Source organism: Scyliorhinus torazame, unplaced genomic scaffold (genome assembly GCF_047496885.1).
Source record: "Scyliorhinus torazame isolate Kashiwa2021f unplaced genomic scaffold, sScyTor2.1 scaffold_318, whole genome shotgun sequence".
Classification (NCBI taxonomy): domain Eukaryota; kingdom Metazoa; phylum Chordata; class Chondrichthyes; order Carcharhiniformes; family Scyliorhinidae; genus Scyliorhinus; species Scyliorhinus torazame.
Window position 1 is genome coordinate 59,559 of NW_027308045.1, and position 15,195 is coordinate 74,753.

Sequence of the window (15,195 nt, forward strand, 5' to 3'; positions counted from 1 at the left end):
TACCCCGTCTGCCCTGACCATTGCCCCCATCCCCCTCATCTGGGGAGGACTGCGCCTCTTCCTGCTGCTCCTCCACTCCGCCCTCCTCTGCCTGCGGCACATCGCCCCTCTGCTGGGCTATGTTGTGTAGGACGCAGCACACCACAATGATGCGGCCGACCCTATCTGACCGATACTGGAGGGCGCCCCCAGAGAGGTCCAGGCACCTGAAACGCATCTTCAGCACGCCAAAGCACCTCTCTATCACTCCCCTTGTCGCTACATGGGCATCATTGTAGCGGTTCTCCGCCTCATTGCGTGGCCTCCGTATAGGCGTCATCAGCCACGATCGCAATGGGTAGCCCCTGTCGCCCAGCATCCTGCCCCTCAGCCGGAGATGGCGCCCCTCGTACATGCTGGGGATGGATGACCGCGACAACACGTATGAGTCGTGTACACTGCCTGGGTAACGGGCGCAGACTTGCAGGATCATCATGCGGTGGTCGCAGACCACCTGTACGTTCATCGACTAGGTCCCCTTCCTATTGGTGAACATGGCCCTGTTATCTGCAGGTGGCCGCACGGCCACGTGCATCCCATCAATCGCGCCCTGGACCATGGGGAACCCGGCCACGGCAGAGAAGCCCACGGCCCGGGCATCTTGGCTGGCCCGGTACACAGGGAAGCGGATGTAGCGGTGCTCCATGGCATATAGGGCATCTGTCACTGCCCAGATGCACCGATGTCTGCGACATGCCGGACAGGTCCCCACTCGGTGCCTGGAATAACCCCGTTGCATAAATGTTCAGGGCCACCGTAACCTTGATGGACACGGGGAGAGGGTGTCCCCCGCCAGTGCCACGCGGTGACAGGTGTGCCAGCAGGTGGCAGATGTGTGCCACGGTTTCCCGCCTCATCCGGAGTCTCCTCCTGCATTCCTGGTCCGTGAGGTCCTGGTATGACTGCCGGGGCCAGTCCACACGGGGCGCCCTTGGGTGCCTCCGTTGCCGTGGGGCCATGACGTCCTCCTCCCCCTCCTCGTCCTGTCGGTCAGGTGTCCCTCCAGGTGGGCGGCTACCGCCTGCCCCTCTGCGCAGCCTGTGCCGCCTCTCTGGCACGCTCCTCCTCCTCCTCCTCATCGAGGGCAACATGGACATTAGCGGCTGCCGCCACGGCGGCCAACATCGCTGGATGATCGGAAAACATGACTGCCTGGTTCGGGGGGGGGGGGGAACGACGACATGTCATCATTGCCCATATCCCCTCCTTCCCCCCAGCCAGGTGGCATGGACCGCATGGGTCCAACTGTTGGAGGCTGGCACCCGGCCAGGTGGACCAACTCACTTGCCCTCGCACCCCCCCTCCCCGGCACGGACCCCCCCATCCCCCTCCCCGGCACGGACCCCCCCATCCCCCTCCCCGGCACGGACCCCCCATCCCCCTCCCCGGCACGGACCCCAACCTCCTCCCCGGCACGGACCCCCCCATCCCCCTCCCCGGCACGGACACCCCCATCCCCCTCCCCAGCACGGACCCCCCCCAACTCCCTCCCCGGCACGGACCCCCCACATCCCCCTCCCCGGCACGGACACCCCCATCCCCCTCCCCGGCACGGACCCCCCCATCCCCCTCCCCGGCACGGACCCCCCCCGTCCCCCTCCCCGGCACGGACCCCCCCATCCCCCTCCCCGGCACGGACCCCCCCGTCCCCCTCCCCGGCACGGGCCCCCCCCCCATCCTCCTCCCCGGCACGGACCACAACCTCCTCCCCGGCACGGGCCCCCCCCCCATCCTCCTCCCCGGCACGGGCCCCCCCCCATCCTCCTCCCCGGCACGCCCCCCCCCCATCCCCCTCCCCGGCACGGACCCCAACCTCCTCCCCGGCACGGACCCCCCCCCACCCCCATCCCCCTCCCCGGCACGGACCCCAACCTCCTCCCCGGCACGGACCCCCCATTCTCCTCCCCGGCACGGACCCCCCTCCCGGCACTCCCCCGGAGCCCATCCCACTCTAACCCCCCCCCCCCCCGCCGCGCACACACATACACAACCCGAGACACACCTCTCCTCACACATTCAGACTGCGGCCACGCTATCGCCTGCCCAGCGGCCAACCCCCCAGGCCGTCACTCACCTCCACGCTGGTCGGCGTGAACCTGGAGCACAGGTTCACGCCGATGAAAAGGAGGTTTGATTTACGTCGATGTGAACGGTCATCACGTCGACAGGACTTCGGCCCATCCGGAAGGGAGAATATTGGCAGGCCCAAAATTGGCTGGCTTGCGCAGACCTGTGCCATTCTCCGACGTCAGCGGCGCCATTAACGCCCCGCCGACTTTTCTCCCTTCGGAGATTTCGGCAACCGGCGGGGGCGGGATTCACGGCGGCCAACGGCCATTTTCCGACCCGCTGGGGGGTCAGAGAATGACGCCCCACATTCTGTACCAGACTAACTGTCCTCATTCACCAAGGACAATAATTCAAGACAAATTTTAGCCACAGTTTCATTTTATTGGTTATTTTAACATTCAAGCTTGGATTACACAATGAGAATTGATATCTCTATTTTAAAAAAAAATCAATATCAGCAGCCGTTAAATGTTGTTACTTTTAAGCCACTGTCACCCATTTTTATATCCTTTAGACTGCCCCCAGTTACTGCTTCCCCCCTCAGTGAGATGGTACAGTCTGTAGAAAATGGTCTTTCCCGGGTATTGTCCAGGCTGCTCTGTGTTGGCCAATGGGGGACTCGGATGGTTTGATGGAGAGTTGGTGAAGCTGACAAGTTACAGGACAGCGAGACTCCCAGTGACAGAGGCTGAGATCTGAATGAACGCTCTGGATGGGAGTCCGATCGTCTGTCAGCAAATCCTCACAGCAACAGAATCGAGCTGTTGATTTATCTGAAGAGTCTGCAGTGATTGTTGGCCCTTTCTCCGCTGTCACAGATGGAAAGTCTTTCACCCAATGGGGAACGTTTCTCTGAAGAGGCAGCAAGTGGAAGATAGGGTGGCAGAGTGGATTTATTATACCCTCTGTGGCTGGATTGGATATTGTTATTACACCATTATTATCATAAAAACACCATAAGCTACACACACAGAGTACACTGAAATTTATTGTAACACCTGCGATATTGTTTCATATAAATTGCTGTTAAAACACACTGAACAGATAATGATCATTTTAAAACACATGTATGTCATCTATATTTGGGGAGGGGCCAGTTTAGCTCAGTTGGCTGGACGCTGGTTTGTGATGCAGAGCAAGGCCAGAAGTGCGTGTGCAATTCTCATACCGGCTGAGGTTTTTCCTGAAGGCTCCATCTTCTCAACCTTGCCCCTCACCTGAGATGTGGTGATCCACATGTTAAATCACCACTAGTCAGCTCTCAACTTAAAAGGTGAAAGCAGCTTAAAGTCAACTGGAACTCTGGCGACTTTACTTATCTTTGGACATTGGTTTACAGGCCCAATCGAACTGCCTTGTTCCGCCTGACCCGGGCGCGATGAGGCCGATAAATCTAGCGAGAGGCGTCTCGTGAGATTTGAGACACTTGGGATGCCTTGCAAGACCATGTTAGACCTTGCGTGATGTTGCAATCTGGATCCCTCCCCCGCCAGCCTCCCACTCTACTGGGCAGGATCTAGGTTTGCATATTTAAATGCGCAGCTCGGTTCACATAAAAATGTCTGTGCCAAATTCTCCCAGGATCCAGGATTGAAAGCCTCGGGGGGAGTTACCAGGTCATAGTAGACAGGCCCTTGGACAGTCTGGCTCTGGGCAGCATGGTACCCTGGCACCCCTAGCCACTGGGCTCTTTGACACAGCCAGCCTGAGACCTTGGCACTGCAGCCCAGTAACCCTGGCAATGGCACCATGGCACTGACATGATATCCAGGTGGCATTGCCAGACTGGCAGGTGGACTGGAAGGCTGGCAGTTCTAAGGTTCCCAGGTGCCAGGTTGGCACTGCCAGCATTTGGCCAGGAGTGCCCCGCCCTTGTGAGGTGGGGTCAGGAGGGACACAAGGACCCCATAACTGGTAACTTGGGGGATTGGGTGTGTCCGGAGGCTGTGGTGGAGGATCCAGAGACCGGAGAGATCGGGGCTGCATTTAAAAATGCTCATCAGTGCAGGAAATAAAGGTAAGTGCTGTCTCGGCGGGATGTTCCTCACCGAGGCCAAAAAGTACCAGAGTCCCGTTTGATAGCGGGGTCATTCTCGGCAATGCAGGTACCTAGACACACCCCGGTAAACGCACCCAAAACGGGACTGTTTTTTTCCCGTTAAATCGGGTCCGTCTACCTCCCAGTTGTCCACGTTACGTTAGAATTTGATTGAGATGATTTTAAATCTACCCACTTGGTTAAACTGGATTAAGCTGCTCACCCAAAGTGGGTGGGTCCTCATTAACATACAGGGACTGGGTTCTGGTGACATCACTGGGCACCGACTGCGCTGCCAACTCTGCCCTGAGTGGGGGAAGCTGCTACAGTTTTTACAAAAGGCTGAAGGAGCTCTGAGAGAATCAGGATGTCATGAGGGAAGTGTTTTACTTTCCTTTGGGCTGGGGTTCCCATCAGAATGAAAGTTTTAAACTCCTCTGTATCAGCTTCCCCACCTCTCCCCCTTCCAACCCATGAGACCCTCCCAGAATTTCCTTCAACATATCGACCTGCACATTGAATAGGCGGGAAGTGGGCTAAGTTTACCCCCAAACCCGCCTTCTGAAGTCGATCGAATAATTCCATCATAAGCTTCAAATGTTCTTTCCATGTCTGACTAAAAATCACCAGATCGTCCTTGTACACCGCACAATTGGATAATCCTGAAACAACTTTATTAGTTAACCGTTGAAATGTGGCCGGGGCGTTTTTCATGCCAAATAGCATAACTTTGAATTGGTATATACCATCTGGAGTCACAACAGCTGAAATCTCCTTCTACCTTTCGGATAAAGGTATCTGCCTATAACCTTCAAGTAAATCCAGTTTGTAGATAAGAGATGATTGTCCCACCCTCTCCATGCAGTCCTCCAAGCGTGGGATAGGATAAGAGTCTGTTCTTGTAACTGCATCAACCTTTCTATTATCCACACACAATCATTGGGTACCGTCCGGTTTCGGTACCATCACTATGGGTGAGCTCCATTGGCTGCAACCCACTTCAATTATGCCATTTTTAAGCATACTTTCAGTTTCTTTTTGAACCTGCGCCAATTTTAAAGGGTTAATTCTATATGGATGTTGTTTAATTGGAACAGCATTTCCCACACCTACATCACGTAAAGCCATTTTAGTACTTCCCAACTCATCTCCACAAACATGCCCATAGTAATAACTCTTTCAGGTCAGTTTTTTTTCCCTCTGGAAGATAACAACAATTTACCCCAATTATTAAGAACATCCTCGTTATCCAATTTAATTTGAGGAAAGTCAAATTTAGAGACATCTGGATTTGGTTCTACACTTTGAGTTAGAATCACTAAAACCTCCTCCTTTTGCTCTCCTTCCCTTTTAAGCATATTCACATGACACACTCAGTGAGTTTTCCTTCTGTCTGGTGTTCTTACCACATGATTCACATCATTTAATTTCCTTTCAATCAGATAAGGTTCACACGACCTTGCTTTTAAAGGTTCACCAACCACTGTTAACAATACTAAAACTTTATCTCCACTGGCAAAACTATGAACTTTTGCTTTCTTGTCCGCTACCTGTTTCATCACATGCTATGAAACTTTTAAATGTTGTCTAGCCAATTCACCTGCTCTATTTAATCGGTCCCTAAAATTTGACACGTAATCCAATAATGTAATATCAGACTGCTCACTCACCAATTTCTCCTCAATCAATTTAAATGGTCCTCTTACCTCATGACCAAAATTTAGTTCAAAAGGACTGAATTTGGCTGACTCATTAGGTGCATCCCTAATTGCAAACAGTACGAATGGAATTCCTTTATCCCAATCCCTTTGATAATTTTGACAATAAGCCCTCAACATTGTCTTTAATGTCTGATGCCACTGCTCTAATGCTCCCTACGATTCTGGATGGTACGCAGTTGATTTAAATTGTTTTATTCCTAAGCTATCCATAACCTCCTTAAATAACCTTGAGATAAAATTTGATCCTTGATCCGATTGTATTTCTGTGGGTAGTCCATATCTAGTAAAGAATTTAAGTAACTCCTCCACGATCTTTTTAGCTGTAATATTGAGTACTGGAATGGCCTCTGGAAACCTAGTAGACACATTCATTATAGTCAAAAGACATTGATTCCCACTTTTCGTTTTCGGAAACGGTTCTACGCAATCAATTAAGACACTTGTAAAAGATTCCTCAAATGCTGGAATGGGTATTAGGGTTTTATCAAAGCTTGAGGTTTCTCTATCAATTGACATGTGTGACATGATCGACAAAATTTAACTGCATCTTTATGTATTCTAGGCCAATAAAAAAAATGTTGTACTTTAGCTTGAGTTTTCCTTACTCCCAAATGACCTCCTACTGGTATCTCATGTGTTACTCGCAACACCTTCTTTCTATACCCTACTGGCAATACCACTTCATGAATTTCTGCCCACTTTTCATCCGCCTGCATATGTAAAGGTCTCCATTTTCTCATAAAGACATCATTTTTAAGGTAATAACATTCTGGTATACACTCAGATTCCTCTTCCATGTATGTTTTCTGATACAACCATTTTATTTCTATATCTTTCTGTTGTAACTGTGCCAATTTTCCTGAACTAAAAATATCCGCCTCATCCTCCACCTGTTCTTGTTCTTTTCCAACTATCTGCTGAAAAATAGTTTCTGATAATTGAACTTGAACCTTATCTTCACTCTTTGATTTCTCCTCTTGTCTTAACCTGTGACTTTGCGACCTTGTTACTACACAATTCGGAAAAATCCCAGGATATTCGTCCTTCAACACTTAAGTTGACTGATTTTCCACTGGCTTATCAACCACAGTAGGCGTCACTCCCACCTGCGATCCAGCTATATCATTACCCAAAATAAACTGTATTTCTGGACAAGATAGTGTCTCTATTACTCCTACTACCACTTCACATCGCTTCACTGGATTTTCAAACAAGCTTTATTTTACAAATTTAGTTAACGTTTTTATAAACCCACACAATGAGCATTTTTATCAACTACAAACATAAATACCCCACACAGCTACAGTAATCTATGTACCACCCTTAATGAACTCCCCCCTTTAACTGTCCCAATTTAATAACAAGATCCCATAAACCAGAAACCCCTTCTCAAAGGTGTGGCCCAGCACACAGCACTCTTGTTTCCTTTCCAAACAGCAGGCTTGAATTCCTTCCAGTAAACACATCACTTTTAAGTTATCAAGTAATCTGGAAACAGCTTTGAAACTATCAGGGTAGGTGGAATATGGAGTACAGGCCACAATCAGGTTTCCTGTCGTCTTATTGAATGACGGAGCAAGCCTGAGGGGCTGAATGGCCTACACCTGCTCCTAATTCCTACATTTGGATCTTCAGAAGATGACCTATATCCAATTCAATCAATTAATTCTAATCTCCCAAAACCCACAGAATCTTGTTTCTTTGCACACAGCAAAATGTCAACAAAGGTTATTTCACCAATATTGTCAATATCCCTGAATGAAGCACACACATTTAGAACAATTAGTAGAAGATTATTATTGGAAAATCATACTCCCAACTAGAATTCTAATTTGAAAGAAAATGTCCGCAGAATTCAAGTGAACAATTACCCGCCGACAGCTGTCTCTATCTCAGAGAGTATACGCCGTGTGTAATTTTAGCTGGAAACTGAGCGATGGCACAGATAGAAATGGATAATTTAGAGAAAGAGCACATCGCTATTCTTCATTGCCATGATGAAGCTTCAAGATATTTTCAAAGCATTCAATAGCTTCACTCTCCTTTCCATCCAGCAGATACATCAACCCACGAATGCAAAATGCCTTGTGGTTCCATTGGTTATTGCAAAGTTGTCTCTCTACTATGGTCTCCAAATGGCTGTGGCACCTTTTCCGTGCTGTTGAGTCACATTTGATTTTTAATCCTTCCAGAAAATAGTTTATGGCATTTGCTTCTGAATGTTTGTGATACAGTTGAAATAGCGCAGCATGTAAACGTATCTCTTGCTTATTTTCTGGACAAATGTTTTCCAATTCCAGTAGGCTGCTGTAGATCTTCTCTGCTTCATCATATTCTTCATTTAATGTATATATTTTTGCATAATCCAGTTTTGCAATGATAAATGATTGCTTGAGCTCAATTGCTTTTTTAAAACATTCTTTGCAGTTTTTGACTAACCTAGTTTTCTTTTCAAAGTCAGGATTTCTAGGATTCCGGCTGCCTGGATTCTTTTTCAGAAGCTGTTTCAGGAGCTTTACTTGTTTTTTGTAACACAAGCCTTTCTGGTGGTGTAAAAAGGCAGATTTAGGTGTCATTTTTAATGCTTTGTTCAGCAGCTTCAGGGCTTTTTCAATATCTCCAGCGCTTCTGTAAAATATTGCTGCATAACGGAGCACATAGGGAAGACCAGGGGACTTCTCCAGCGCTTGTTTAACTAATGTGTCTGCTTCCTCATATTGCTCGAAGGCTCGGAGCTTCAGAGCCAACTGCACCATTGCTTCAGCGTGATTGGGATCGAGCACAAGCACACGTCGCCATTGCTTCACTGATTGACTTGAGTCAACACTCTCAGTGGCACCAGAATGCTTGTCCCGACGAGACAGGACAGTCGCATATCCAAAGTTCCAGTCAATGTTACTTGGATCTTCCTCCAGAGCCGTTTCAAAACATTCCATTGCCTCTTTATAGTGTTGAATGTCATATTTCAACAGTGACCAACCCTTCTCCCCGTATACTTCAGGTATCATTGCTGTGTACCGAGAGGCATCAGGAAATTGTTGACAGATCCTCTCCAGTTTGTCGAGGTAGGACTGAGCCTCTGTCAGTTGTCCCTTGTGATAATATACCCAGGCATAGTTTCCATAGGTGACGATGCTTCTTTTATCAAATTCATCTTCATGATTCTCCCTCAGAATTGTTTCAGCTGTGCTTAAGTTTTGAATCGCCTCCTCATAGTTTCCTTGCAGACAGTTTATAAAAGCGAGATGGTTGTAAGACATGGCTTGATATTCCACACCAAGATCTATTGAATCTTGTAATCTTTGCTTTATATCGACCAGGTCAATGTTTTCTCTCGGTGGAACCCACGTGAAGTGACATTGAAGCTGATCGAGCTCCACTTTCAACAAATCTTTCTGTGCGTTACTGCAAGAGAAAAAGATCTTTCAGAATCCAGTTTATCAGAAATTGTAACTTGTCTTTGTTAACACTTGGTGACAGATTGGGGATATTTAGCAATGCAATAACACCACATCAATTTGTGAAATTTAATTTATATTCCAGTACTGGCCGCTACTGGTGACAGCCAACGCTGAAATTACAAGTGAATTATTGTCAATATCACTTCCGTAATGTATCCTGTTTATATATTTTGACAATGGGCAAGTTTAAAAAAATATATTTTTATTAAGGTATTTGAAAATTTTCATAAAAATAACATAGATAATGACATCAACATGGTATAATATACATTTCCCCCCCCATCTGAATCTTCACAAACTCCAACCATACAACAAAAATTCGGCCCCCCACCCCCCCCCCCTCGGAATACTGCATCTGCTGACCTTTTCCCCAAGAAGGCCGTTGAACGGCTGCCATCTCCAGGTGAACCCAACCATTGACCCTCTTAAGGCGAACTTTATTTTCTTGAGACTGAGAAACCCAGCCATGTCATTAACCCAGATCTCCACACTCGGGGGCTTCGAGTCCCTCCACATTAACAAGATCCGTCTCCGGGCTACCAGGGAGGCAAAGGCCAAGACGTCAGCCTCTTTCGCCCCCTGAACTCCCGGCTCTTCTGACACTCCAAAGATCGCTACCTCCGGACCCGGCACCACCCATGTTTTTAGCACCATGCACATTGTCTTAGCAAAACCCTGCCAAAACCCTCTAAGCTTCGGGCATGCCCAAAACATGTGGACATGATTTGGTGGGCTTTCCGCGCACCTCGCACACCTATCCTCAACCCCGAAGAACTTACTCATCCTAGCCGCTGTCATGTGTGCCTGATGGACTACCTTAAATTGTATCAGGCTGAGCCTGGCACATGATGAGGAAGTATTAACCCTGCTTAGGGCATCCGCCCACAGCCCGCCTTTATCTCTCCTCCTAGCTCGTCCTCCCACTTGCCCTTAAGCTCCTCCACCGGAGTTTCCTCCGCCTCCGCAAGCTCCTGGTAAATATTTGAAACCTTCCCCTCTCCCACCCAGATACTGGAAACTACTCTATCCCCTATCCCCTGTGGCGGCAGCAGCGGAAAGGCCGGCACCTGTTTTCTCAAGAAGTCTCGTACCTGCAGATACCTAAAACCATTCCCTGCTGGCAATTCAAATGTATCCTCCAAGGCTTTCAAGTTGGGAAAGCTCCCGTCTATAAATAGATCCCCCACCCTTCCAATTCCTGCCCTTTGCCAACTCTGGAACCCGCCATCTAGCCTACCCGGTACAAACCTGTGGTTATTATAAATCGGGGTCCGAAATAATGCTCCCTCCACTCTCTTATAGCTCCTCCATTGCCCCCAGATTCTCAGAGCCGCCACCACCACTGAACTTGTGGAGTATCGGGCCGGCGAGAACGGGAGAGGTGCTGATATCAGTGTTCATAAACTGGTGTTTTTGCATGACGCCGCATCCATCCGCTCCCATGCCGACCCCTCGCCCACTACCCAGTTCCTAATCATGGCTGTATTAGCCACCCAGTAGTAATTGCAGAAGTTCGGCAGCACCAACCCACCCTCCCCCCGTCTGCGTTCCAGCAACACTTTCTTCACTCGTGGGGTTTTACTCTCCCACACAAAGCCGGAAATAACCTTATTCACCCGCTTGAAAAAGGCCTTTGGGATGAAGATGGGGAGGCACTGAAAGACAAACAGAAATCTGGGGAGGACTGTCATTTTCATGGTCTGTACCCTCCCCGCCAGTGATAGCGGGAGCATGTCCCATATCTTAAAGTCCCCTTCCATTTGTTCTACCAACCAGGATAGGTTTAACTTGTGCAGGGCCTTCCATTCCCGGGCCACCTGGATTCCCAGATATAGAAAGCTCTTCGCTACCATTCTAAGGGGCAGTCTCTTCTCTTGTCCTCTTGCCTGGATCACGAACATCTCGCTTTTCCCCATGTTCAATATATACCCTGGAAAATTGCCAAATTCCCCCAAGATTTGCATTACTTTCCCCATCCCCTCAACGGGTCTGAAATATACAAGAGCAGGTCATCTGCGTAAAGCGAGACCTGGTGCTCCACCCCACCCCGCCCCAAACCAGCCTTTTCCAGTTCCTTGAGGCTCTTAACGCCATGGCCAATGGCTCTATGGCCAGAGCAAACAGTAACGGGGAGAGGGGGCACCCTTGCCTCATCCCTCGGTGTCGTTTAAAGTACTCCGACCTCAGGCAGTTCATACCCACACTTGCTCCTGGTGCCTGATAGAGCAACCACACCCAGTCGATAGAGCCCTCACCAAACGCAAACCTTCCCAGTGGCTCCCACAGGTAATTCCACTGCACCCGATCAAAAGCCTTGTCCGCATCCATCGCTACCACCACCTCCACCTCCTCTCTTTCTGAGGGCATCATAATAACATTTAAAAGCCTTCAAACATTGGCCTTGAGTTGCCTGCCCTTTACAAATTCCATCTGGTCTTCCCCTATCACCCCCGGGACACAATCCTCTATCCTTGTGGCCAGTATCTTAGCCAGCAGTTTGGCATCCACATTCAGTAGAGAAATCGGCCTGTATGACCCACATTGCTCCAGACCCTTCTCCTGTTTCAGGATCAATGAAATCGAGGCCTGTGACATTGTTGGGGGGCGGACTCCCTTCTCTCCTGCTTCGTTAAATGTCCTCACCAGCAGTGGGCTCAATATCTCTGAAAACACCTTATAGAATTCCACCGGGTAGCTGTCAGGCCCTGGGGCCTTGCCCGACTGCATGCCCTCCAGCCCCTTGATTATTTCCTCAAGCTCAATTGGGGCTCCCAGCCCTTCCACCAGATCCTCATCTACCCTCGAGAACCTCAACTGATCAAAAAACTGCCTCATCCCCTCCACCCCAGCCGGGGGTTCCGACTCATATCATTTACTATAGAAGCCCTTAAACACCTTGTTCACACCCGCTGGTCTAGGACAGTATTCCCGCCTCTACTCATTACTTTACCTATCTCCCTGGCCGCCTCCCTTTTCCTGAGCTGGTGCGCCAATATGCTGCTTGCCTTTTCCCCGTACTCATAAGTCGCCCCCCTTGCCTTCCTCAACTGTTCCACCGCTTTCCCTGTGGTCAACAGACCAAACTCTGCCTGTAACCTCTGCTGCTCCCTCAGTAGGTCCGTGTCCGGGGCCTCCGAGTATCTCCTGTCCACCTCGAGTATCTCCTCCACTAATCTATCCCTCTCAGCCCGTTCCGCCTTTTCTCTGTGGGCACGTATAGAGATCAATTCCCCCCCTCTGACCACTGCCTTCAGAGTTTCCCAAACCGTCGCTGTGGAGACCTCCCCCGTATCATTTGTTTCCAGGTAGTTCTGGATGAAGTTTTTCACCCGCCCACCGATCACTTTGTCTGCTAGCAACCCCACATCCAGTCTCCACAGCGGTCATTGCCCTCTCTCCACACTAACCCGTAGATCCACCCAATGCGGGGCATGATCCAACACTGCAATTGCCGAGTGCTCAGTATCCACCACCACCGATATTAGCGCTGCGCTCAGAAAAAAAAGTCGATGTGACAGTATACATTGTGGACATGTGAAAAAAAGGAAAACTCCTCCACCCTTGGCCGTGCAAACCTCCATGGGTCTACTCCCCCCATCTGTTCCATAAACCCCTTCAATTCCTTTGCCGCAGCCGGCATCCTCCCTGTCCTGGATTTTGATTGGTCCAAATCCGGATCAATGACTGTGTTAAAGTCTCCTCCCATGATCAGGTTATGTGACTCTAAGTCTGGGATCTTACCTAAACCTTACCTCATAAATTCTACATCATCCCAATTCAGAGCATATATGTTCACGAGTACTACCCACACCCCCTCCAGCTTCCCACTGACCATTATGTACCTACCCCCCATGTCTGACACGATTCTCCCTGCCTCGAATGCCACTAGTTTGCTGATCAAGATCGCTAACCACCTGGTCTTTGAGTCCAGCCCTGAGTGGAATACTTGGCCCACCCACCCCTTTCTCAATCTCATCTGGTCTATAACCTTTAAGTGTGTCTCTTGTAGCATTGCCACGTCCGGCTTCAACCCCCTCAAATGCGCAAACACGCGAGCCGTCTTGACCGGCCCATTCAGCCCTCTGACGTCCCATGTAATCAGCCTGGTCAGGGGGCTTCCAGCACCCCCCACCACCCCTCCCGCCGACTAGCCATCACCCTTTTTAGGCCAGCCTCTAGCTCGCGCCCTCCGCCTCCTCGAGCCTCCCGTTGGGCAGTCGCAGTTCTCGGCCTCCCATTTGTCCCCTAGTAACAATGTCTCCCCTGTCAGCAAAGCAGCTGGCCCCCCTCTCTCTCCCCCCCCTAGCAACAACACTAGAAACCCAACCCCCCAAGTGAAACTCCAGCTTAACACCTGCTCACCCCCCACTGCGCTTCCGAGAGTCAGCTGATCCATGCTGACTTGATAGCGCCCGCCCTTGGTACCAAGCAGTTTGTCTCCCCATTGTTCTCTCCCCTCTCCTCCCACATGGATAAGCATTTTAAAAGCATCACATTCCCCAGTAAACAAACATCAGAAAAATACAGTGAAGGAACAGCCACTTTAGAAAAATAATCACCCAAAATGCAGAACCAACCCCAAAGCCCATTCCCCCTCTAACCAGCTCCCTGCAAGACAAAGTTACCTTTAGCCATCCAACAGCCCCTTATTACACATAGCACTACTAATATTTATACAACCCAGCACAACAAATTGCGGCCACAGTACTTCTCCAAGGCTTCAGTGTCTTTTAATTTGCTTCCAGCCTCTTTTCTTTAATAAAAGTCCATACTTCGTCTGGTGTTTTAAAGTAAAGGTCCCGTTCCTCATGTGTGACCCACAGACGGGCTGAGTACAGCATCTCAAACTTCACCCCCTTCTTAAATAGGACCGTTTTTGCCCGATTAAACCCAGCTCGCCTCTTGGCCAGATCCGCGCCCAGGTCTTGATAAATGTGCAGCTCACAGTTCTCCCATTTTCTGCTCTGTTCCTTCTTGGCCCACCCCAGAACGTGTTCCTTGTCCAGGAAACAGTGAAAGTGTACCACCATGGCCCTCGGCGGCTCGTTCACTCGGGGCTTCTTCGTGAGGACTCTGTGCGCTCTATCCACATCCAGGGGCCGAGGGAACGCCTCAGCCCCCATCAACTTGTCCGGCATGTCCGCCACATAAGTCTTCACATCCGATCCCTCACTGCCTTCAGGGACATTTCTAAGATTCTGCCTCCTGGACCTGTTCACCAGTTCCTGCAGCTTCTCCTGCATTCTTTTCTGGTGGTCGTTCATCATCTCCACCTTGGTCTCCAGCACGGCTATGTACTCCTCATGCTCGGATACCTTTTTCTCCACCTCCTGGATCGCTCTCCCATGGGTCTCTTGATTCTGCACAACTTAATCAATCGAAGCCTTAACCGGGTCCAGCGTGTCCTTCTTCAGCTTGGCGAAGCAATCTTCGAAAAGCTTCACCAGCTGCTCCGTCGACCACTGTGCCATCTCCACGCGGCCCTGCTTCTCCGCCATGCTTTCCCGCATTACCAGCTCTGCTCGCGTCTTCCTTATAGGACTTTGTCTTCTCACACGGCCACTTCTGGTCCAATTCTCCATAGACTTGAGGGGGATTTCACCTCACTGTCTCACTGTTCACTGATTTAGCCCATAAAATCCGAAAAAAAGCAGGGGAAAAATGTCCAAAAGTCCGTCACAGGCGGGAGCTATCAAATGTGCGACCGACTCCTCAATGGCCGCCACGGCAAGTCAGTGAGCAAGTTTTTAACTCGCTCAAAATCCAACCTTTTTGGTTCTGTACACTATTCAGATTCACCAACGAATTGTGTCTCCATACAGGCACCAACCCACATCAGACGAAAACAGGACACGTGGGTTTCTGC

General features: G+C 49.7%; 1 protein-coding gene across 1 annotated transcript in view; it reads right to left on the reverse strand.

The window, feature by feature from the left end:
* Positions 1-2,469: 2,469 nt before the first annotated feature.
* Positions 2,470-15,195, reverse strand: part of LOC140406148 (interferon-induced protein with tetratricopeptide repeats 5-like) — a 35,655-nt gene continuing 22,929 nt past the window's right edge. Inside the window, exon 2 of the mRNA XM_072494289.1 lies at positions 2,470-9,273. Within this exon, the coding sequence (XP_072350390.1) occupies positions 7,848-9,273 (1,426 nt within the window). The 3' untranslated portion in view covers positions 2,470-7,847. The remainder of the gene's footprint in view (positions 9,274-15,195) is intronic.